This window comes from Chlamydotis macqueenii, chromosome 24 (genome assembly GCF_036417535.1).
Source record: "Chlamydotis macqueenii isolate bChlMac1 chromosome 24, bChlMac1.mat, whole genome shotgun sequence".
NCBI classification, from domain to species: Eukaryota; Metazoa; Chordata; class Aves; order Otidiformes; family Otididae; genus Chlamydotis; species Chlamydotis macqueenii.
This window is the reverse complement of record NC_141579.1, coordinates 5,307,611-5,333,269: the sequence shown is the minus strand read 5'-3', so window position 1 is coordinate 5,333,269 and position 25,659 is coordinate 5,307,611. Positions and strand designations below refer to the sequence as shown.

Here is a 25,659-nt window from a genome sequence, read left to right as displayed (position 1 = left end):
CATGTGAAAAAGATGCTAGGGGTGGAAAGGTGGTGGTAAAGGAATGAAGAAACGAATGTTTAAAATGTACAGACAACACCAAAGGTCAATAAAAAAGCAACAAACATATCCAGGATGTGGGAAAGTTACTCCGTTAATACACAGACTGATAAGAAATCCTTCAGTCCATCAGTAAAATCCCATTTCGTAGAGAAAGATAACCTACAGTTTTTTGGTTGTGTTTTGTTTTTTTTTTTTAAATTGGAAAGACTATGAGTTCCTTTTCTCTAAGTTTAAAGACCGTAACATTCTTGCTTAATAAATAGTTTTCATCTGAAAGGTGAGTGCTCGTTTTAAAATATCGTGTAGATTTTCCATTCTGATAAAGATGACTTGAAAGGACTTAAAAGATTTTTCCTGAGGGCAAAGTTAATCCCCAGAATTAATTGCCCAGTCTTCCCAATGTTTGGTGCAGTATTGTAGAGAAAGGGGGTGAATCTTTGTGACAGAGATGCTAACCAGTTAAACAGGTGTTAACTTTTCCTTTAAAATCTTTAAGGACATTGTCTTCGTACTCCATAGACAAAAAGGACTGCATCTTTTAGAGAGCTGCTGAAACATTTAACACTTTTCTGTAACTTTATATTTGTAAAAAGCATTAGAGGTCAAGATACCTTTCATCCATTTCAGAAATGCCAGAGAAGAAATTCAAGGGTAAAATAATTCAGCAGTGATCTACAGAAGTGTTTTTATCACTTTACCTTTCTCAGCCTGGCTGTCTATCTACTCACACTTTCTTCTCAGAAACAGCAAGCTTACTCCTATACAAACCAGCTTCTTACACCAGTTAGCCTTTCTTTCCTGCTTCCATATTATTGATGACTGAAATTCAACATCCTCCAAATCAAGAGGTTATCTAGCTTTCCCATTTCAAGTGTCGCTGGGCTAAAGTCAGTATGGAAGGATTTGTGAAATTGTACTGAGTTGACAACCGACAAAATGATTTCCATTGCTAGCAACATCTGCTGTGTCTAAATTTATAATTAAAATGAAATCATGCATGCAACGAGAAAAAAAAAACCAATAAGCTTCCATTTTTGAGTTTTTCTAATGTTGAAAGAAGTTATTTGATTAACTCTGTTTTAACCTGAACATCTGGCAGTGTTCTAGACATGTTATGACACCCACAAAAAATTACTATAACTCTAAAAATTATTTCCTTTTCCCTGAAAGTATAATAGAGCTAATCTAGGAATTATTTTAGCTACATGGACTGTGATATCCATAATGCAAAAATATTACATGTATTACTACTCTGATTTTCTGTACCTTAAGCACAGCAGGATATCTTGGGCAGCAGCAATTGCATTACTGGAACGGCGTTCATAAAAATAAGGTGTTACTGAATATCATCTACATTCTGATTACCTGCTATTTTGATGTTCATGTTGTTATCAAGCAAAAGATTTTCAGCCTTCAGGTCACGGTGAACAATCTTTCGACCATGGCAATACTCAACTGCTGAGAGGATCTGCCAGAATTTGCGCCTGGCCTCAGATTCACTTAGACGGCCATGGCTTGCGAGGTAATCTGTTAAAATAAAGCAGGTTTGAATAGATTAGACAACAAGCAACCACCCTGAAACTAAATTATTTCTCTCAAATAATTAGCACTAGGAAACTCAATAAGTATTTCAGCCAATCCCAGTTTCCAACTCATTATTCTTGCACCCTCCCCTCCAAAATAATGGAAAAAAGAGTAAAAAAAAGCTGCTGCATAGTGAACCTCTACTCTCTGTTTCTTCTTTTATAGTTACTTGACTATTCTGATAAATATTTTCATATAACACAACTCCTGTGGAATGGAAAATACTTGCAATAACTGGCATCACCATCATGAGGTACATTAAGCTTTAGCCTCTTATCAGTTCATGCAAACTTCATGTCACACTTCTCCCTCTGAAGCCTCAACAGAGGCTGTGTGGTAGCTAAAACTACTTTTTCTCTGGAAATAAAACAAGTACCCATAAGGTACCCATCCTGACCTCTCTCTTGTCTTTATTGCATCACAAGCAGAAAGAACATTTTGTTTCCATATTTGATTACGTTGTAAAAACTAACATTAGCCCTGAAACAAATGATAGCTCTGAAACCAAAGACTTCATTTATTCTCAGGAACAAAATCAAGTGAAGCAGCAGCTGTGTGAGTCTTGACAGAAACAGCTTCAATAGTCAATTCTATTCTTTCTCTTACGAGGCATAAAAATCAGAGAGTCAACTGTTAGGACGGTTTTAGAATTGTCTTTGACATCCTACAGAGAATGCAGTTAATGGCCAAGGTGCAGCCAGCACATGTAGATATCGTACCCAGCGACGGCAGGGAAGGGCTGAGCATATACACGCGTAGCAATCTCCAACCACTTGCTACATCACAACTAGTACTGAAATTAAACAAAAAAACAGTGAGCAAGAACTAAACTGCTGGAGCTGCCACCAGCCCCTCCTAATTGTCATTTATAGAGACAGTCTCATGAACTGGAATCATCATTTACAAACCACCTGACGCAAATATTTCTGTCTGTCTGAATTCAGTTAAAACAGCTGCTTCCTCTGCAAGCTGAAAAGTGAACATGATGTGACAGAGGTTTTGACCCTACTTCTGTTTATTTATAAGAATCTCTGACAAAATCCATAAGTAAAATGATTAATCATTTCTTCTAAACTAGTTATGTAATGTTAGTGATCCAAAAAGGATCATCTTGCCCAATGCAATGCCAAAGCAGAATACCAGGCTTTGATAGGCTGTAGGGTTTTTTTTTTTTGGTTGGTTGGTTGGTTTTGGGTGTTTTTTTTCCTTTGTTTGTTTTTAAAATAAAATATTGTTTATGGGGTTTATCGATGCTTGCAACATTTTCATTTAAGCTTTTCTGGTTTGTTTATGATAAGCAGAGAAGGCCAGAGCAGCTCACATTAAGCACACTCTAAAACCTGAAAATACATTTCCAGGAAAACTTCATACAGTGATGTACTTCTGCTTCATACTTACTAGAGGTAAGGAGAAAGAACTATGCTGTTGAGGAAGAAATGGCACAGACCCACCAAGAAATCATGAGGATTTTAGCAAATATTCAGAAAAACATGAACAATTATTTGTTGTTGGATCGTATGAAACTGACTGCTTCACTGATCTCGCGTTCTTACAGATCCTGAGTTCTCTGCTGCCACTTGGGTCACTAGACTACACTGCCATTAAGTGCTCCAGACAGTGTCATATTGATCATCAAAGTGACTTCTGAATTCAATTTTCACTCATATGGTGTAAATAAACAAATGCAATCATTAATGCACTATCTTCTTGATATGCTCAGTAAAATAGGCTTATTTCAAATATGCTTTATAGGGGGATCATTTAGGAAAAAGTTCTATACCCCATTACCAAGATAACGTAACTTTATTTTAGTTGTGGTGGGACTGACAGGATTTTATGCGCTACTGCTACTACATCCCAAGCACATTCTGCAAGCACAGAGGTGGCTGCTCCTGAACTATCTGACATGGCAGACTAGAGCCCTCAGTTGCAGTATACTCATTTCAGCATCCCTCAAAGAACATTTTTGAGCAAAGCACATTAGATCTGATCTCTGGAACCTGCAGATCTGAAAACTCTCTTCAGAGCTTCTAACCTACCTAAGTCTTAATAGACTTTCAGCTGGTTTATCTTGGCAAAGCACAAGAACAAACAAAAGCCTGGCAGTAAGGGGCGATCGTAATATTTGCAAGCTAAATATCATTCAGTCACAAAGTGACTGACAAATCATATGATATCAAGGTGAAGTCAGACATCAAAGGCACAAACTAAATTACACTGAATGCAAGCCAGCCCTTTAAGCTGTTAATCCATCATTTATTAGCAATGCAGCAAACAAGTTAATGAATCCAAGCTGTCATTTGCTTTTATGGCTCTAGGCTGTCAGGACTTATTTAAAGATTCCAAACCACCTTGGCCTTAAGTATTGCAGCAAGTCTAGTAATCCACATAGAATAGGTCATTTATTCTGAAACACACTCCTTTCTCTTCTGGAGAAGTAGAACATACCACAGTCTAAATAGGTGATGCTACGTGCAAGGATACTGTTTGTGCATTAACTAATTTGCAAATAAGAAAGGCTGGGATACAGGCAGTGTGCCAGCCCCTGGGTTACAGAAACCACTTTGAGATGCTAGAGACATTCTGCCACAATAGCTAGACTCTGGACACAGTTTGAATACATGTGTATATACCTCTGGAGCAAAGAACCATGACTCTTTAGTTTTGACTGCAGACGCCTAGAGCAAAGTTCCCAGTTGCACCTTGCAAAGACTGAAATAGCAAAGCTACCTATGCTTTCATAAACGTATCCTTTGACAACTCTTACCCTCATGTCATACCCTATGGCTGCATGTTTCTATGGTAGGGTTGTTGTTTTTTTTTTTTCCATTTTTCTATAATAAAATTGAAACCAGAAGCTATCCTAGATTCAGCTGCATCCACAGCAGAAAGCAACAGGTCTTTTATCACAAGGCAGCTTCTTGTCCAGCCTTTTCAGCAGTCCAAAGTACATTTGTTTACTGGACAACTGAAAGATGATATTTACTTCAATATATGTGACTGAGACATTGTCTGGCAAACCCAGTGGTCAATGCTTTTCATTTAATATATGGTCCTTCATTTAGGTGGACAATTGTACACATACTAAATCTGGTATGTTAAGGCTCTGTTAAAGAGGCACATATATACCAAAGTCGAGTAGAGTGAAGGATAATGAAGATGATAAAGGGACTGAAGTATTTGTCATACAAGGGGAGGCTGAGAGTGCTGTGGGTGTTCAGGCTGTGGAAGACAAGGCGCAGAGGGGAATCTTATCATGTGTATAAGTATTTCACAGGAAGAAGACGACAAAGTCAGATTCTTCTCAGCAAAAGTACCAAAGACAATAGGAACCAAGTGAAATACAGGAAATTTAATTTAAACTTAAGAAAGAGGGGTTTTTTCTGTGCAGGTGGTCAAATGCTGGAACAGGTTGGCTAGAGATTGTGGCCTCCATCCATAGTTCTGAGCAACCTGCTCTGGTTGAACCTGCTCTGAGCCGCAGAGCTGGAATAGACATTCTCTACAAATCCCTTCCAAACTCAACTCTTCTGTGATGTAGGTTCAGTGTAAGACAGTCAGGACATCACTTACTCAGTTCAAGCTTAGTAAGGAATAAATAATCCCATATTAGGGGACACATCATATTGCTATTATGAATGCCTATTAACATAAGCAGTAAAAATCTGCTAGAATTTCAGCTATAGAAATTTACATTAAACATTAGAAAGAATCTTTATAATTAAAAAAACTCAGATCCTGAATAGCTTTGTCTAGGAGAGTTACCAAATCTCTCTGTAGGGAAGTTCCCAAGAATGGTGCAGCTGATCCTGTGCCAAGGCTGGGACATAGCAGGTAGCTGCTCAAGCCCATTCCGGTTCAGCTTTCTGCATCTCTGCTCAAAACACTATGAAATGGTCCAGGACAAACTGCTAGATAAAACTAGGTTCTTACACATACAAACACAACTAAATATACTAATACTCTAAGAAATCAAAGATATGTCTGAATGTCTCCATGTGGAAGCATTTCTGGAACTACTTCAAGTTTATTCTCCACTTAAACAGGTGCAAGATGCTGAGAAGTTGACATCATAAGTACAGAGGTTTACACTATCAAACACGTCTCCTTAAGGCTTAATATTTATGCTGAAATACTCTAGAAAACTTGTAGGATTGTCTTCTATATTGACTGTGTCGGGATATTGCAGTATTGTAAAGGACTAGTTATGAAGGGAATCTTGTTGTCTGCAAAATTTGGTTTGAGAAGCAAAGAACACTACTTCAGCTTCCCTAATGAGTACAGCAAAATACAGAACAGAATTAGGTCACTTTGGTTAAATTGTGCATCAGTTACTGCATGCTTCCAAGAGAAACACTCAGAAAAGTGTCAATAAAACTATAATAGTACTGTTACTTTTTCATTTGCACAACCACAGCACACTTTGCATGACTAGTTACTGTACATATGTAATGCAGTAGTGTTTTCACTGCTGCTGTTTTGTGTAAGAAATGTTTTTCCAAATAGTGACCAGCCTCTCTGCAAGCTCAGTGCTTTGCTAGTCCAGAATGAGATTTACTTTGAGATCTACTTCTCAAAGATGTTTGATTTTGTATGTGTAGAAGATGAGATCCATTCCATCCAACTACCTGGACTGATATGTTTTCCCATACAACCATGGGACACACACTGTAAATGCACAAGAGCCTCTTGCACCCTTTAGGACAAAAGAGGCAGAGCGTAAACAGGACTGACTACAGAACTTTATTTTGCATTTCTGTGCGTTACCATCATTCCACAAAAATATTTTTTTTTTTAAAAGGAGGTGGTGGATGTCCTGGCTAGGATCTGGGAAGAGTAAGAAATAAAAATTGTTTTCATTGTGAAAGTCTTAGAATAATCTTACAGTTCTTCAGAGTAAAGCAGAGATGTCCGTGTAAGAATAGGAGTATTAGCACAATACTATAGCCTGACAGCATCCCATTATTTCCTGTACATTCCCTGAAAGGCAGCAAGGTCCTTGCAGCCTGCTGTCCGATTGCAAAACTGACTAAAGGTTGGAAGGAACCTCTGGAAAAAAAAAAAAAAAAAATCAGGAAAGTCAACTGTAAGATGTAAGATAGCAGAGTGAGTATGTAAATACAGTTAAGTTGTTCTTCTCAGGCACCATGTCTGGCAGTTGAAATGTTTGCCTCTGAACTATTCCTTAGTCTTTCTCTCCTTCAAGTTTCTTGCATGAAGTAGAAAAAGGAAGTACCAGAAAAGTACATATACAGGTACAGTCACCCTGTCATGTGTCAAGTGCTCTACTGGAGTCCTAGATGAAGAAGTTGTGCTATTATCACTTGTTTGGTAGTTTTATGCTAAAACTCAGCAGGAGCCCGCATGAGGAAACTGAAGGACAAGATCAAAATAACCGCTTCTAAACTTCAGCCAAAAGTAGCATATGCCTTTAAATAGTTACAATTGTTAAGCTACACATTAATCACACAAGCTGGTAGTTTGGACATGTTTACTGCTTTTAAAATGCTCATGTAGTATGCCAGATAGCAAGCAAGAGAGGGTAGAACCAACCATAACTGAAACCTTGAATATTCTGTTTCCCCTTGCTGAATAATTATATTGGTTTTAGGCTTAATAGTCAGCTTCCCCCTCTGAAGTCTGGGCTCTTGTAATATAAAATCACTGATGAGAAGCTAGAGAATTATCCCTTCAGAACAGGTGCACAGTAGTTAGTTTAGCTAACAGATAATTTGCATCTCAGCTGTTTTAGATACTTCAGGTGAGAGATGCTGAAGAAGGTTGCAAGATGGTGGCTGTAAAGATACTTTTAAAAACATAGCAGAAACAGCTAGTTAAAAACTTTGTAGATCTGTAAAGTATTAAGCACAACTGAAACCTTTTTAATTCAAATGTTTTATTAAGTCTAAAGATCTTTAAAAAAACAAATTAAAACGTTAACAGCATTTGAAGTGTCTAGGCTAAACACGTTATTTACTGCAATGACATTTACTGGCAAAAGGCAAATTCAAAACTGCTGTTGAGTACAGAAAATTTCACTGAAACTATGAAGACAGTGAAGAATGTGAGAGGAGTTAAAAGCAATCCTGTCGAACTAGCAGTCAGCACTATGAAATTATGGTTTAGCAGAGCTGAACAGACTCAATGAGATTTAATACCAGGCTACTCACAATGAACTTGAAAGCCTGACATGGTATCAAGTGAACATTTAGCAGTTACCAACTACTGACAACTATCTTGAAGAGCATCTTTAGAGTATCTTACTCATGCAGAAGACTGAAAAGGGGCTTCTATAAACTCTCACAAATTTGGTACATCACTGAGCAGCAAAGTTACTCAGAAGAGTATCACAAAGGCTAACTTCAGCCTAGGGAGTCTAACCTCTCTCTGTTCCTCCTGTACTCAGAGAAGAAAGAGGCTCCTCTGGAGGGTGAGTCAAAGCTCTGAATCAGCCCTCTGAGATGCCTCTCACTCCTTACTGATTACAGAGAGGAGATACAGGAAGATCAACCCCAGTAAACTGAAGTTTGTCTCTCTCATTGTACTTCTCCCACCTCACTAGCTTCTGAGTAAAAACTTAAATAAGCTGCTCTTGCCACAAAGCTAGAGTAAGTTTTTGTTTAGTTTTTGGTTTTTTTAAGCCCTTTTTCATGTGCAGTCAAAGGTTAGTCAAAGAACAAAATGGAGCACAATGCTTAAATGCTGTCAGGAGACTGATTAACTAAAGGTTCCACAGGTTTCTAACCATCTTGCTTTACAAGAAGCTTTCTCTACTTTCCAGTTACATCAGAGTTGCTCTGGACATGATATCCTGCTTATGACACAAACAATCCAATGACAAGGACTTAAAGGTGGAGGGGAAAAAAAAAAGATAACTCACACAACAAGGGACTTTGAACATTTAAATTCTGTTTCCATGAAATCCATCCCTCTTGCCCCCAGTGTGAAAAATAAAGATCAGCCAGGCTCCACCTCATCTGTGCTCCAATCACCAAGGGCGCTCTACATGCTGAACTCTATTCCATTACCCTCTGAGTTCATTCTGCCTGGTGATGTTGAGTGACAGTTTTAGAGAAACTTTCCCAACAACTCCAATTTTCTTACTGCAACTAAAATGCATGTGAAAACTCTTAAGTGCCTAGGTATCAAGCATAAAACTAATTAAATTAGCTTTTATTAAGCAAGAAAGGTTGTTACTTTAACACTACAGTCCAATTCCTACACAGAGCAACACTACCTGCTATTCATGAAATATTCCAGCTAAAAATATTTTCTTTACCTTTGAAGATATTTCAGCTCCTCTGCTATTTTTCTATGCCTTTCTTCTGTTACTCTACTAGGATACGCTAAACTCATTCATGGAAAATAAACTCACTGTCCTGGGTATCATTCAAAGTTAAAACAAAGTTGTTATTACATATTGCTGGACAGTGACCATTTGCTCTTTACCTAGCACTTACTGCTGTAGTGCACTTTGTCTGAGAGCCTTCAGAAAAACTAGAAAAGACATTTCCCCACCCCTCCAAAGTCCTAGCATGCTTCTGCTGCTACCTCATTTCTGTTTTCTTTTCCAAAAACATAACAGTGACAAACACATATAACAGCAGAATATCCCATCCTTAATTACAAAAGCCATTCTGAGAAATCATTTCAATAAATCAGAAAAAAAATAATTTAGAAAAAGCCTGTGCAGAAATATTAAGTCTCTAATAATGGACCCAGAAAGATTCCTTAATTATTTTAATGAGAAAACAAGGTCTAAGAATTAGCTAAACTGTGTCTGCAACACACATTAAAGGATCTGCAAACAGGGAAAATCTCAAAGCCCAAAAGGCTTTGCTTCTTCAGAATTAACTAAGAGTTTAAGTCAAAGTTTTACAGGAAATGATACACATTAAAGCCAAGACAAATAAGAAAGCAAAAAGTCACCATCCAAGATACTTCTAGAATCTTTAGCCATGCTGATTAAATTTCTGTATTTTCTACCTTCTGTTAATTTTTTTTTCCCTATGACCACTTCACTTTCTTACATAGAGCAGCAGCAAAAAAAAAGCAAACAAAAAAAACCAAACAAAAAAACCCAAACCTTTTGGTCATGTAAATGCGACTTAATAGTTACAGAATCTTGACTGAGTACTGAGAATGTTTCATATATGAAACCTTAAAACGACACAAAATATACAATCTTAACCTGATGTAGGTACAAAGGTAATTTTTAGAAAGATTTTTGGGTTATGCTAATCACTTATGCAAGTCTGCATACAAATCTTGCAAGATAAACAACCTTTAATGTTGTAGTTCACAAGGCAAGTAGTAAGATGAATGGGAATATTTCAGAAGGGGTAGGGGGCAAGAGTTGTATGCCAGCCTGCAACTCATGGTTGGGCTTCAAGATTAGCACTGGTTTGAGAATAGCAGCTTAGGAGGTGAGAAAAACAGAATTCCCTTTCTTCTTATTCAGTGTTTCCAGCTGGCCATCAGTGTAAGGCAAACCATGGTCTTCCTTCAGAGAAAAACATAACACAAAAACCAAACAAACCCACATTCCTGAGAAAAGCATAAGATATTCAAAGGTTACCAGACTCCAAAACAGACCTACGCTAACATGCTGTATACGGAAATGGGAGTAAAATTCTTGGTATTTTAATCATCCTGGCCTTATTAGAACATTGTCTATTCTGTAGGTTTTTGACCATTTCAAACAAGTTTATGAATAGCAAGCTCATCTTTGGTCAGAAGAACACAGGCTCACTCAATTTTTTTGTCACATGTGCAGGAGTTGAAAAAAGCATCTGTACTCTGATCACCAAGGCGCATTTTAAAGTTAAAGGCACTAACACAGGTCAAAATAAAATGCATTTAACTACTTAGTGGCACATTTCATACGTTTCTTTGTGGCCTAAAATGGAGCATTGCCATATATAGCTAGTTCGGGGGTGAGGAGGGGAGGGGGGAAATCAGCCTATCCTTCCTGAAGAGGACTTCACTGCTACCCTAGCCTCAGTATGTTAGAAAAATCTCAAATAGTAACTTGGGACACGGATATGGAATACAATCACATAAGAAAAAAGCCCTAGAGATAACTGATAATGGCATAGCAGATGTCATAAGCCTGACTTTTTAGAGTTATGACACTGAAGGAGAGCTCAAAGGCTACACCCTGGCTGCCATAACTAGGTCTGTGCTACCTATGCAGAAGATTTTTTATTTTTTACTGTGCCCATTACCACAATCAAGAAGGGAGAGAAAGTGTAGGAATCACCTTCAATACTAGAACGCAAGCCTCAGGAGCGTGGAATAACTTTTACTATTCACTCCATAGCCCTTGGGAAGAGTAAAGGCTGATGCACAGCTACTTCACAAATTCCCTTTTACATAATCAGGAGCAGAATATTTTAAAATTTAGTAAGCTTCCTCAATTGTTCTGGTCATTCAAAATCCTAAAGGATTCACTATTGTTCTGCAATTTAAGCAAACATGTACACTAAAAGAGGGCTGAGCAAGTGTGAAGTGTTATCTGCTCAGAATATTTATATACTATAGTTGTCCTGTATGATTTAACTAACACTTTTTTTCCAAAGAAACAGAAGGAAATCTCTATTGCAGTCCAAGTTGGGCATTACAAAACAAAAAAGTTGCATCATGAAGTATTAAAACTAAAAAAAAAATAAACTACTGTATTTCACACAAATTTAACACTGAAGTCCTGCTTGAGTGATGAGTTTGATCCAAAGAACAAGAATTAATGTGAATTTATTATGAGTGTTACTCCAGGTCACCCTGACACCCTCTCCTGGCCCCCATGTTCTTCCTGAAAACATATTAAAAAAAATCATGTCTGGTAAATCAGTACATAACTGCACAAGAAACAGATTCTTCAGTTTACCCGAAATACTGTTTGTGCCGCTGGCCACTTATTATCAGGCTGAACATTTAAATATAGTTTTTGGTCTTAACTCAATGCTGAAAACCTGGTAATTGTCAGTTGAGATGAGAGTTTATCCTGCACTGTTCTGCTAAAGAAACATGAGTAATTTTAAACTTTTTAATTATGTTAGTGTACATTGTAAATTTTCCCTGAAGTTCTTAGTTCTAAAATGAGAAACAGTGGCAATTATCACAGCATTTCTTGACAAAAAAAGGAAAGTGATATGCTACAGTAAAAGGGATCCTTGGGCAAGATAAATACAATTTTTAAACTCTAGAAGTTACCATTAAAATGTTGAACATGAAAATATTCTCTTGCTTACCAAAGATTTCTCCATTTTTGGCAAATTCTGTCACAAGGTACAACATGCTTTTGGTCTCCATCACCTGTTGATAGAGAATCACATGTGACATTGCTTTTTGCTCTTCCTGCAAACAAACACCCAAATGAATACTTATTTTCATTGTTCTCTTCTGGCAAAGATGTCTTTGTCTTGCACATACAGTTATCACAATCTTTCACTTTGTTTTTTCACCTTACTGCCACAATTTCAAGGGGAGCATTTGCACACTAGGCGTAAGGATAAGCTTTAAATACTTTGTAACACCTGTGTACAGAGGAGGAGGTGGATAGGATTCTCAGCCACCAGTGACTAACACAAAATGACAGTATCCTCAGCAGCCAGTTTAAAGACTTTCATTTAAGGAATTGGCCTACAGTAGTTCCCTTGCTCAACTTCTCTAACATGCTGATGGCTGGTGCTTGGGACAGAAGACTGGGGATGACGCTGACCTATGTTACCAACAGTTCACTAGTTATAGAAAGAAAAAAAAAAGACACAAACAAATGGGCAGTCTTAAACCTGGCAAAATTCAGGTAAAAGCACCACATCACAGGATCCCATTGTACAATGGGACAGTACAGCTACAGAACTACCACATCTCAATATATCCTCTAGTGGGGGGAGGAAGAAAACCCACCAAACTTTAAGCATCTTCTGCTCTCTCTTCTGGTAAGTTCTAGCCTTCCTGTTACAAGAACAGATTACTGACAATTCAGAAACATGGGAGGCTGGAAGGAATAGAGATAGATAGGAAAAAAGAAAGAGGATAAGGGAAAGGCTGAAAAAGTTTTCCATGAACACTTCTTCATGGCCTTGAACAGAAAGATTTCACCCAACAGTTCAAAATTCCATACTTCAATGACATAAGTTGGGAAAAGGCAGCCCAGTCAGTTATCTTGCAGCTTTCTTCCTAATGATCTCCTCAATTGCTTAAACAGCTACTCAGGAATGCATTGTACAAATAGCATAATCAAGAGATACACTGAAAGTGAAAATCCTCTACTTCAAAACAAAGAAGTCATTTAGTACTTCCATTTAGTACAATACAACAATTTCAACACCCAGCACACTTGGGGCCTATTTCAATAACTACTGTAAAATAGTTCAGCCTGAGCTGTCTGTGGCTAAGACCTTCTTGAATTTGATTTTTGCATTTTATTTATGCACAAGTTTCAAAGTAGTAAAAGACCGCTCACAGATAAACTTTTTAGAGGAATGCTTACAAAAAAAAGGAAAATCCTGAAAGATGTATAGCTATAAAACCAGCAGAATTACCAGAAAACCAACAAGCCATCAGACAGAACAAGATGGCAGTTCTTCAGTCTCTCCTGCACCCTTGTTTAATTCTACAACAGCTGAGCATATTATGACTGAGATGGCTGTATCTGGAAGGCAAAACAGTTCGTAAAGACTGTTGTAAACCAACATTTGGAGATAGGAAGCTACAACAGCCTGTGAATTACATATACATGGAACCATTCTAAATTGAGCCAAGATTGCTAGCTTCATAACTTAACTCTTGAAAATCCCCAGTAGTTCCTTGACAGGAGACAATTAAGAAACTTGTAGTGTGGACACTGTACAGTGATGGGCACATTATACAAGCAAACTAGTGAGATAATTTGATTGAAGGCTATTTAAAAAATAATTTCATCTGTCTACCAAATGCATTTCTAACAAGCCAATCTCTCAACAGTAAAGGGGTACGCACCACCTAACCATTACCCTCCTCTTCAAGAGATCTTGCACACCTCCAAACTTAATTTAACTATTCTTAGATTCGCCACTACCATTTTTGCGTTTTGTCATTGATTCAGAAGGAACTGTGATAGATATTACTCAAGGTAGTCAGAAATTTAACTCTCTAAGGCCTGATCCACTCAGCAAATCGATATTTTAAAGAGAAAGTGCCAGTCTCTTTCCTGTAACAGCAAATTAAAGCTAAACAAGTCTAAACCAGGGTCTTTGTCTTTATTCAGTAGAACAACTCCAACACCATAGGTCCGAGTGCTCATGTTGTCTTTATAGATGTTGTCAAATGAACTTATATTCTAAGTTTGGTTTTAGCATGCACAAATCTTTGTTTGATGGTTGAGCTAGGTTTATTTGAAACAAGGAAAAGTATCTCAGAAGCACCATGCAATTTGTTAAACAGAACACTAACAAACAGAGCCCAAAGGGAATATTCTCAGGAAAGCCTTAAAAGCAAGAAGCAGAAATGCCAGCAGCCTCAAACATTTACCATATGCTGGCAGAAGCAGAAAATGAAACGGAAGAGAAACAATATAAAACTAACCTATATTTTACTACACAAGCTATGCACACTGAAAAAAATATCACAAGTAAAAACCTTCAAAAGTTTTCATTGTCTGCAATTGTATGCGTTATCACAAGTGCAGGTTTCTCTCTTAGATAAATACACATTGTTGCACCATAGTTATTCATCCCTTGTGTTATAAAGGGATGCATTCAATTCCACAACATAATTCACTTTAGGATAAATATCAATTTGTCCATACCCACAACAAGTGAAATGCAAGATTCCAGCAAAAATAAATCCAAAGAACCTGTTATCCATCTCCTAGTAAATGCACTTCAAGATAAAGTGTTTGGGAAGCTCTTGCCTGGTGTGTGCATTTACAGCACAAGCACATCTGCACAATCTGTATTTATGTATCCTCATGTGTTATCATATTTGGATAAGAAAAAAAAAGGCTGCAAATACTCCTCAATCTGCACTCTGAGCCAAGACTTAACTACAGAAAACCACTATATCACACAGATCCTCCCAGCTAGTACCCACTGTAGACATATTGCGCTGAATATTCCTACTCTGCTCTAGCTCACATAGTACCTTGTCTACTAACAGACAGCAAAGTCTCATCACCAAGTATTTCCAACTCAGCTCCTTCACTAACAAAATTTACAACCTTCTGTGTATTTTAAGCATGTTTCAGGTACACTTGAGTATCTAACACACACAGCCTAATTGATATGACAGAATGAAAAAGACCACAACTGATGTACCTTCAAAAAAGTTAAAATAGTTATCCAACGCAAGTCAATTCCACAAAAGCTGAGCTTGTCACGGACTGCTGATGTGCCAGAAGTCATGGTGTAGAGCAAACTGTTCATACAGGATCAAAAGAAAGGGGAAAAAAAGGGAAAAAAGATACAGCTAACCATACCTGGTAGAGCTTTATAATGTGTGGATGATCAAGCATTTTCATTATCTGCACTTCTCGGTAGATCTTCTCCAGATTCACAGCATCCAGTTGAGATTTGTCAATGATTTTTATTGCCACCTGCAGACAAATAGCAAAAGTGAGTTTAAAACTCCCCAATGTTTTCATCATCAGTTTATCCTCATCATAAAGCAAATAATGTTATCCCAGATAAAGGGGGCTTTCTTCTAGCTCAGAAATATACATCCCACACTTCAAAATATAGAAGCACAACATTAAACATGTCAGTAGTCCCACTAAGTGGCTGCAGCACTATCACTTATATCAGCATGTCAAAAAAGGAAAGTTTTACAAGAAATGGAAGACAGAACAGTTGATGGAGGTCAGTGCTCTAATGAGCCCAGGTGCAGAACACTTCTATCAGCAGCAGGTGTGAACAACTGAGGACCCTTCATGGAGAAATGTTGTAAAGACAAAAATCTCCTTAAAAAGCCTAATAGCATCCATTTCTGGAGCCAGGGCAGCCAATTTGAATCTCACAAATTAAAAATGTTATTTTAAAAGAAAAACTGTTAGCTCCGCACAAATAATTAAAACATGGTGGATCCATGTAGCCTCAACTGTTACATGCTTATTTGAACAGTAATTAATATGCTACTATAGAAGAACATCTGCAGTTCATCTGTTCAGGGGAAAAAACTCTGTACAAGTACGTCTGTCAGTCACACCTTGCAAACAGATCTCAATTAGTTTAGAAAAGCTCCTATTAACCTTGGTTGTAGCCAATACCTGCAAAGTGAATTGCAAATAACTACACATGCTTAAGAGACCAAAAAATTTCAAACAGAACACATTTTAAAAAAAATTAAACCAAGAAGAAAAATGTAGCTGCTATAAAAGTCATGCAAAGGATAACAATACTAAAAGTACTGAGTATATAAATGGTGTTTATTCACCCTGAATATCACATTATTAATGCTGAAGCAGGAGCAAACAATGTAAGTCACACAAATGCTTCCAATTATAACAGCATTTCAGAAACTATTGAACTATAGAAGACAGCTGCTATGCAGGAGACAAAAATTCACAGGAGGTGAACCTCATTATCTCCAGTATGGCTGATTATGGACCCACCTGAATTCAGAATTAACTATTTATTGACTTCATTTCAGTATGCTTTTGCTTGATAACTTCTTCAAAAGTCACTCGTCTTCCCAAACCACCAGAAAAAGAAGATTCTGCTACGAATGAATAAATTGATCTAGCCTCGTAATCAGTTAAAAATTTTTTTCGTTTTTAAAATGCAGGATGCACTTTTACATAGCTGAAGCAAAACAAGACTATTTTTCAAAGCAAGCAATCTTTAAAAACTTTTTTCCAAAAGATAGGTGTGGGGTTTTTTTTAAACAATGTCCGATTAATGTAGAATGCACTGAAACTAGATTTATCAAAACCAATACAAATTTATAAGAATAATAGTAGATATAGCCATTAGACAGAAAACAAGAAAAAAGGTTCACATCCCACAACATTTTCGCCATTACTCGCAAGTTACTCCATAGCCTTTATTCCTCAAGAGGTAACAGCGGACACTTTGGAAGAAGTGGTGCCTAAAAGGGTATTCAATCCCTCCACACTGCTATCCTCCTCCTCCTCCGCTCTCTGCAACTTCCTGCTATTCTAATATAACATACAGCAATTTCAGGGATCCTGATCTTTTCAAAACATGCTTCCCTCTGTTGTCTTCTGCTAGCTATTTGAATTTACAGTGCTCTCCATAATGCATCTAACTCTGCCCTCTTTCACATCACTCTACGTTGCACACTGAGAAGCATACAGAACAGTGACAGTCAAGATGGCAAGTCCTAAAAGATTACAGATCTCCTTTTGAAAGTTTCTGTCTTTTGCCTATGAAGACACTATCCATAAGCCATGCAAATAAAAACATGTGGATCACCTGCTTCTGCTCCTATTTGTTACCTCCTCATCCAACTCCCATCCTTCCAACTACAATATTAATTAGCTCTCTTACACTTGGTATATGTATAAAACTTGATAACAAAGGCCCGGCTTCACACATGCAAGGAAAAAGGGACAGGCAGAAGAACAGTAACATGCATGGGACCCAACTATCCAAATGCATACTTTCCACTTGGTCTTGCCAGATTTGCACTCCCTTTGACTACTCCCTACAGCAACTGCTCATTCTCTCACCTGGTTCTCTCTTTTGCTCACTTACAAAGGCAGAACAGCAAGCTGATACCTTATTTGGTCTGATTACATGCCATGTGGCAGCAGAAGATGCAAACAATCACATAATCATGCAGGTTAAGAAAAAACACCACACAAAAACCATACCTTTAAGTCTCCCTGGCCTAATTTAAGATCACACCTAATAAAATGACTTCTGGTTATTGTTTATTTTTTGCAGGCACAATTTATTAGCCTAAGAAGAAATTACTTCACTAGAAAGTTACAAAATGTCAAAGTAATCAAACCAAACCACTAAAACCAGACCAAATTCTTAAACATACATCAGGAAATATTTATTAAAAACAACCCGTGTGTCACATTTCTCCACTTCCTCTAACTTATTTTATACTGTCTCTCTGGAATCAGAGACAAGCTAGTTTCTCCTTCATTCTCCACATCTATCCAAGTTTGTACCTGTTACTTGGTTGACCTCCAGATTTAAGAGGCATGGAGCCCACTATTTCTTATTTACAAACCAATGAAAAGATTGATCTGTAGCAATCTTGCATTTCTATCACTAAATAGTAATACCATGTCACTTGACTGAAGGATGTATCTCCGATCTTGGATAGACCAGGTGTTCAGGAAAGTCTAAATGCCTCCCTCATTGATCTAAAGTAATGCAAAAAAATCCTGCAGCATTTTTTTGGTATTTACAGTTTAATGACAATCAAATTAGAACAGTGACTTACATAGACAGCATCAGCCTGTCAGTAACTTGATGTATTTACAGCAGTTTCTCCTCCACCTCCTTATTTCTTCACATAGACAATACAGTGTAAAAGCTTTACCTAAAACTTGTATCAGTTGCAACTTTTAAGACTGCTTCCTTCCCTGGCTCTGGTTCATTTAATTTCACCTCACAATCACTCTGCATTTTTTCCCCAGAGCTAGGGGTTTTACGAAGCTCTCTCCAAATGCAAGCCAAAAAATACAGTATCTTTCTCGTGTTTACTGTTCTTGCACATAGGAAATGTGTGCAGTACAGAAAAGCAATAAAAGCAGAGCTATACAGGACTTCAAAGAAAAGACGTTAGGTCTAGCACAAAAGAGGAGGTAAAAAAGTGAAACTGCAGCAAAGTAATAAATAAGAGGGGTTTGGACAATTTGAAAAACAAAACAAGAACAAACCCCAAAACAAACAAAAATCCAACAGCAGCCTGCTTTCTGTTTATCTATCCATCAGACTATCATCAGTTTGATCAGCACAAATATTTATATTTCCTTCTTCTATACTTCTCACCCCCTCCTAGAGGGGAGGGGGAGAATTCTGCGACTGTGTGGCTTGCTAGTGCTACTTTTTCCAACGAAACTCGACTCCCATCACCTTCACCTTGTGAAAAAAATCTAGCTTTACAAGTACACTCACTCTTTTTTTTTTTCCAGTATAGTTCAGAATTTCCACAGTTTGCTCTTAAAAATTGAGTGTTCCTTTTACTGAAAGTACAACTATCTCAAATACAGCTTCTTCTAAGCCTATGTACAAGTGTCTATCTTGCCAACTTCCTCCAGAGATATCAAGTATTATTCTGAATACTGCAGTTTCTAGCTTCTAACATCCATAAAGTTCCAACAAAAAAAAAAAGTTTTTAAACTTGGTTTTCCCAGATAACAAGAGTATCCATTTCCCTAGAAAAACCTAGATAACTCATTTGTCCTTCTTCAGTTTTAACAATTAAATACTTCCATTTCCATGTCAATTTCTTAATAATAAGTGCCTACTAGAGTTTTATGTTTTCCAAGGTTAATAAGATTATGCAACTATATAATCACTTTGGTTACTCAGAAGTAAATAATTTTATATAAAAATGTGCAGAAGACATTTTTGATCTTTACACGGTTAAAATCCTTGAACAGATCTTACTTCCTGAGCAACCACTAGTAAAGTTTCATTAGAGTAAAGAAGCATTTAAAAAAAGAATCAGTCTTATAAATTTGGGAAGCACGGCTACAAATCCTGCTATAACCTTCACTATGTTTTCTGGCCAAGAACAGTGCTTCATGTACCAGTGTTTCCTACTTTCTTCCTTTTCCAGAAGTTTCCTGTCCTATCTCCTCACTGCACTCAGTTAGAAACACAACAATTCCCAAAACCGTTGGAAGACTGAAACCAAATCCTTCGTCTGAAGGTGTGGGAGCAAGAAAACAAGTCTTCAGGTAACACATATCTTGGATGAGAATGGCTCCAGAAAAATACTCTTTCAATAGTTTTGAAACATTTCCTTACCTCCCCCCAGACCACAAGTGATGGTTGATTTAGAAGTCACAGAAGGCTAATGCTTCACAAAGGCACAGAGTAACATTCTATATTGTCTATACAATCACTCAGCTACTCCCAAAATTGTAACACTAACACATGTCACTGATTAAAGTATTCTGCATTTATAGCTTTGGAGTCTGAAAGATCTGTTTTGTTTACACACTGGGTATTCAGGTTCAACAATGCATCAAGGACTTGGATGAATACTTACACAAAACGTTTTTATGAAGATATTGCAAGACAGTAATGACAGCATTAATAAAATGCTCTTTATTAAGTCAGTTAATACTGAATTCTTATAACGTGGAGTTATTTGGTACTATTTAGTGGTTGGTTTTGAACGTAGAAGGTAAAAGGATGTACCTACTTGAAGGAAAAAATTTCGCTATTTGCAATCCTCGTACAACTCTCAATGTGTATATTATATATGTGCACATATTGGCAGGCTCCTATAGGAGAAGCAGCATAGTAGCAGCTGGCACCACTGCTTCCACAGTCAAATGCAGATTAGATATCTCACTCTATTCTAAATCTTCGATTTTCATGCATCCTGCCAGAGCCATAGACGATTTAGAGAAAACACACTTGGAAATACTTAACATCCAGCAACTTCTTCATAATGATGTGAGAAGGAACAGTGCATTCAACAGTAACAGCTCACTTTTGTCCATAATCTCAGCTGTGTCATGATGACAGGAAAAAGGGAAGTAATTCTTAGAGGTGGAGAAGCTGCTTCAAGATAGGGAACAATTCCTTATCTGAAAAGTCTGGTTTGTTCCTGAATATATAGCTTGCAAACAACTACTAGCATCTTGCAGAGATGTTGGGACATCACTTTCATCTTTTGAAGACAGCGCAGAGAGACTAACTGCGCATAGAAATGAATTCTCATTTCTCTACTATGGTCAATCATTACCAACTCCAATTAGGCACATGCCAAATTAAGGACAATTACACAAGTTTTGTGACTCTAGTTTTGGCTTTTTTTAATAGGTACCACTTCTGCTAAGGAAAATAAAATACAACAAACCAAAAAATCCTAACCAAACATCAATACATAGTATTAGCACAAACTTTAAATGACCAAAAAAAAAAGAGGGAATCCCCTTCCTTCCCTAATCTTCCCCTATCACCAGTTTTTACTGCTTAAAGACTTAAATTCCAAAATATCTTTACAACTTTCATGATTTCTTCTAATTTAAAAATATTTTAAGAGTAGCACACACTTCCTTCCCGCTTCTACTAAAGGCCTAGAGAACTGCATTTTGCTGAATCCTCATCTGACATCTGGGAATTGAAACTGTCAGCAGTGAAGGTGAAATGCTTGTCAAAAAAAAAAAAAAAAAAAAGAGTTATTCTATCCTTCAGCTACTCCAGCTTTCAATTTTAATTGTTTTAATATTATTCACTTAATTATCTAACTGGTCTGGTCTTTAAAAAAAAAAAAACACCAAAAACACACACCAAAAAGCCACATACACACCCCTCCCCTCAAAAGCCCCTACACCATAACACCCCTCCCAACATGGCCTAACAAGTTAACATACAAAAAGAGGTTCGTCCACATCAGTGCAACCTTTAAGGTTTCATGCAGGTTACAGAAATTAAATCTGAGTTGTTAACCCAATATATCCTAAAAGTAGAAAAATGGCATTAAAATTAACAAACACAGCTTCCTGCAATCTGGAGCAACTCCAATTTGCAACAGCAAAGTGTTTGGATACCAGAGATTTAGAAAAGCGTTAACCTCCCTTAGGGCGCAGCACATTGTGCTCAACCCCATCCACCTGTGAGCTCCCACACTCTGCCTCCTGATACGTGTTCCTCCTCTCCTCCTTGCAACAGTTCTAGAGAGCCCACAGCTGCAAGCAGTTAAATCAGCACCCCGAGCCTTTGGTTTGGTTGGGTTTTGGGTTTTTTTTTTGTTTGTTTCTTAATAGTGTAATTTTCCCAATTAATTACTCCACTAACCTAAACTGCATGCCGTATAGCACAGGGAGTTGCTGTCTCTACTTTTATCATTCACTTTTACACATACCTAGGCACACTCGCATCTTAATTACTATCACACCTTCTCTCAGGACCTGGTAATTTTCAGAGTTAAGTGCAAACCACCTTAACATACCAGACAGCTAAAAGCATAACTGTGAACCGTAAGGACATACTAGTCAGAAGCGTTTTGTTTTCACCTGAGGAGCAATGGCTAGTATTCTGTAGATAACTAATCCTTAGGGGATATTATTTACAGAGTTCTGGGGGTGGGTGCTGAATGTGACTCCTTCACACATAGCCTATTCACAAAGACTTTCCTTCATCCTTAAAGTGTATTGCTTTTTTCTATGTAGTACCTTCATCTGTTCAGAGAGCTTTTAATTACTGTTCATTATTTCACACATCACTCTCTTTCACTAGAAGCAAATATCCATCTTCTTGTACTTTATGCTTCTCATTACTTTTGTTCTCTTTTCTTAGTCTCCTCCTTCCGCAGAAACATTTTGCTTATTTGTGCATGCCTCATTAACAAAAGTTACCCTGAGATCACAGGATTTCTCGGCAGCAGGATAAATTAGCATGGCAGGAAAGCACGTGTCATTAACTTAACTGGCAACAAACACACAAACAACAAGCAAAGCAAAGGTCACATTCAACCACGTAACCCCCCTCTGGGGCACCCCATATGGAGTGTCATTACAGAGGGTCATGAACTACCTCTGTTACTACAAATAGATACAAATCCCCCCATTTTCCCTAACTTTCACACTGCTTTCTGTTTGACTACTTAGTAATGCAATTTTAGTGTTGCATTAATATAGGATTCAAGTTATGATTTCTGAGTTTGCACACACCATCTACTACCTTGTCTTGTGTGTATCTTCTGCTAACAATTTATGGCAACTATTTTTACTATTTTTCAGTTCAAGTTACCATTTTATATTCTGATATGTAGGTTTTCCATAAAAAGAATGGATTCTGTACATAATCCATAAGTGCTGACCTTTCAAGGTAATAAGAGCTCATCTTTTCTTTATTTTGACAGGCTAGTCAGAGTTATGTAAAAAAAAAAAAAAAAAAGGCAAATATTTTTATAGGTCAAAGACATATAAAAAAAATTCCAAGTACTGGTGCTAAAAAATCCCAACAACAAACAGGTTCCGAATTTAAAGGGTTCAATTAGAGAGACTCAGGAGAAACTCAGACAAGGAAATAGTCCTTTTAAAAAGGGCTTTCTAAGCAAGTCTCAACAGCAACATAGTGCAGATCTTCCCGCACTACACACCTGTTGGTACGCAGGTACAGCCTTTCCTGAACCTAATAAGCTAAATATTCTTCCAGTGGAAGATTAATAAAGGCAGAGATGAATGTGAGAAGTCAGCAACTCAAGAAATTTAAGCAACAGTTTAGAATAAGCTTGAAATGTGAATAGCCCTCAATCTAGAAACATTAATAAGCAGGACTTACACTTCATGCTCATAATGAACTAACACAAAATCAAGTGAGGTGGTCCAAACTTGAAGGGCTTATTCAAAGTAGCATTTGGCTAGGATTAATCTCCCCTGACAACACTAGAAGTGATCTTAATAGAGTTCCTCTTCCTCAAAGACCATGTAAATACTTCCAGCAACTAACTCAGCAATTAAGTTCCAGATAAACATTCCTGTATTTCTTACTGCACAAAGTAAATGTAGCTGTACTGAAAAATGAAAGACCTTGACAGAAGACTCCAGCACAGGTTAATCTGCTGTAAAAATCATGCAGAATATAAAAAGGCTTCAGATTGGACGCAAGCCTCCTCAGCAAAGGAAAGCTGCTTTTAAAAAAATCAAGACTGTATTAGAATGCAATGGAATCCAGCAAGTTCTTAGGACATAGATGGAAAAAATCATACTGGAGTTCGGGAGCTTTAAGTTTTCTGTAACCTTTATTATTTTGAACAATACTAAACAAATACACTTCCTAAAATTACAAATAAAAATAAAGATTAAAGTTTTCATCCCCACAGTCTGCCAAAGAAATGAGAACTAAAAAGTTAACAGAGACTTACTATCTTGAAGTAAAGCGTTTCGAAGTTTGGTATATGGCATCAAACTTGGGAAGAGAACACTAACATTGCAGGATCTTTGCTTGGCTCTTCAGTAATAGCAAGGAAGGATTTAAAATACTTAACAGTTTATTGTGAAACTTCATAAGTAAGACAACAAGATAAATTTCTTTTAATGCTTGGGATGCAAAGCTCATCCATCACTGCACGGCCTGAACAATGTTAGCATTGCAGGTTTGTTTTCCTTAACTGAAGTCCAAACTAAGGGCATTTTTCATTCCTGTAAGGAACGATTGTACCACATGACTACAATAAGTGAATAATTGCAGGTCTTTTCAGTTTTTTACCTTGTACTTCAGACAATATTTTATTTACTCTTGTCTAGTACAGAGCAACACGGTAAGCTCTTCTTCAGTAAACAATGAAAGCAACCATAATAGAGCCTCACAAAAAGCTTACCTCTAGGTGTAGTGACTAAGTCTACCTAAGAAGAAAATACAAGAGGAAGCTGATCTTTCAAAGCCATTACTCTCATTAGATACCTGTTTTTTAAGAAGTAAACATGGATACATTTTATCCACACGGACTTACAGTCTTTTTTAATGTAAAGCGTAAAATATTAACAACTACACGCTAGCAATCACCAAGGAACATATTGGGGGGGGGGGGGGCACAAAGAGACTAAAAGTGGTTGAATCTGCTTAACTGGCAGGATGATGTATTGAAGCATTCAGGACGCACACACGCTCACAAAAGTTCCTTTGCCAAAAGAAATTACGAGGTAAAAGGACTGCTCATCTGCAAAAATTCGCAGGTCAGGAAACCATAAAACATTCAGGACACGAAAGGAGGCACAACACAAGGTCTGAACCTTCCCTACTAGCAGAAAGTTCTCACTCTCGGGTGGCTACGCTCACGAACTAAGCCAACAGCTGCCCTTCCCTGCATCCTCTCAACCCGAGCATCCTTCCCGGGACAGCCCCACACCGCCCGCGGCCTGAGCCACCGGGGCACCCCGCTGCAGCCAGACTCGGAGACATTATCGCTGCCCTTGCCAGGAAGGTGAAAGCAAGAAAACAAGCACGGCGGCCAGAGCTCCTGCTCCAAAGCCCGGCCGCAGCCGAACACCTCAAGTCAATAAAATACCCGCCTCCCCTACAGGAGGAGGCTCCAGCGCTGGAAGGGACAAAAGGCACAAGCAGCCTGCAACGGCTCTGCCGCTGGCCTCCCGCCGAGCCCTCCAGCCCACCCCCCTATAAAACCCTCCGCTCCTGAGCGGAGCCCCGCGGCCCTCGGGGCCGCCTCATAGCCTGGAGCGGAGCCCCGTCACCCCAACGCCAGCCGCCCCTCCGCGCCCCGCTGGGCCAGCTCCCCCCTCCACAGCCTGCGGCAGCCCGCCCCCCCCCCCCCCCAGCACTACGGCCGCCGCCTCCCGCCTCCAAACCCCGACAGCTCCCGCGCCTGCGGGCACCCGGCCGGCCGAGGCCCCAGGGACCGTGGGGAAGGGCCCGGCCGGGCTAGGCCGGGGCGGGGGCGGGGGGGGGGCGACGACCGCGGCCCGCCGCCCCCTCCGCCTCGCCTCACCTCGCTGCGCGTGATGCGGTGCCGCGCCAGCTTGACCACGGCGAAGTTGCCTTTGCCCAGCGTGCCCTCGATGTCGTAGAAGCCGACGCGGACGGGCCCGAGCCCGCGGAGCAGCAGCGGGGGGGGCCGCCGGGGCTCGGCCATTACCATGCTGGGCGCGGGGGGCGGCGGCGGCGGCTCCGGGTCTGTTCTGCGGCGCCCTGGAGCCGCGCCGCCCCGCCCCCTCCGCCCTCCTCCACCAACCGCGCGTCACCGCGCGCGTCAGCGGGGGCGGGGCCTCGCCATGGCAACCGTAGCCACGGCGGCGGGGCGGTCGCCCGGGCCTTGCCCCCCACTTCCCGGTCAGCTCTAGGCCGTTCTCGTGGTCCTCCGCGCTGCTCTGGACCCTCCGCCTTGCTCTGGGGATCCCTCCCATCCCTCTGCGGCCGGGGGCAAGCTCCC

At 39.0% G+C, this 25,659-nt stretch overlaps 1 protein-coding gene across 2 annotated transcripts in view; it reads right to left on the bottom strand.

The window, feature by feature from the left end:
* SIK2 (salt inducible kinase 2) overlaps positions 1-25,420 on the bottom strand; it is a 57,999-nt gene extending 32,579 nt beyond the window's left edge. For both annotated transcript variants that reach the window (XM_086766151.1, XM_086766152.1), the window contains exons 1-4: positions 25,219-25,420; positions 15,086-15,202; positions 11,877-11,940; positions 1,408-1,569 (exon numbers count right to left, since the gene is read on the bottom strand). In XM_086766151.1, coding sequence (XP_086622277.1) covers positions 1,408-1,569; positions 11,877-11,940; positions 15,086-15,202; positions 25,219-25,368 — 493 coding nt within the window. In that variant the 5' untranslated portion in view covers positions 25,369-25,420. The remainder of the gene's footprint in view (positions 1-1,407; positions 1,570-11,876; positions 11,941-15,085; positions 15,203-25,218) is intronic.
* Between the last annotated feature and the right edge of the window lie 239 nt (positions 25,421-25,659).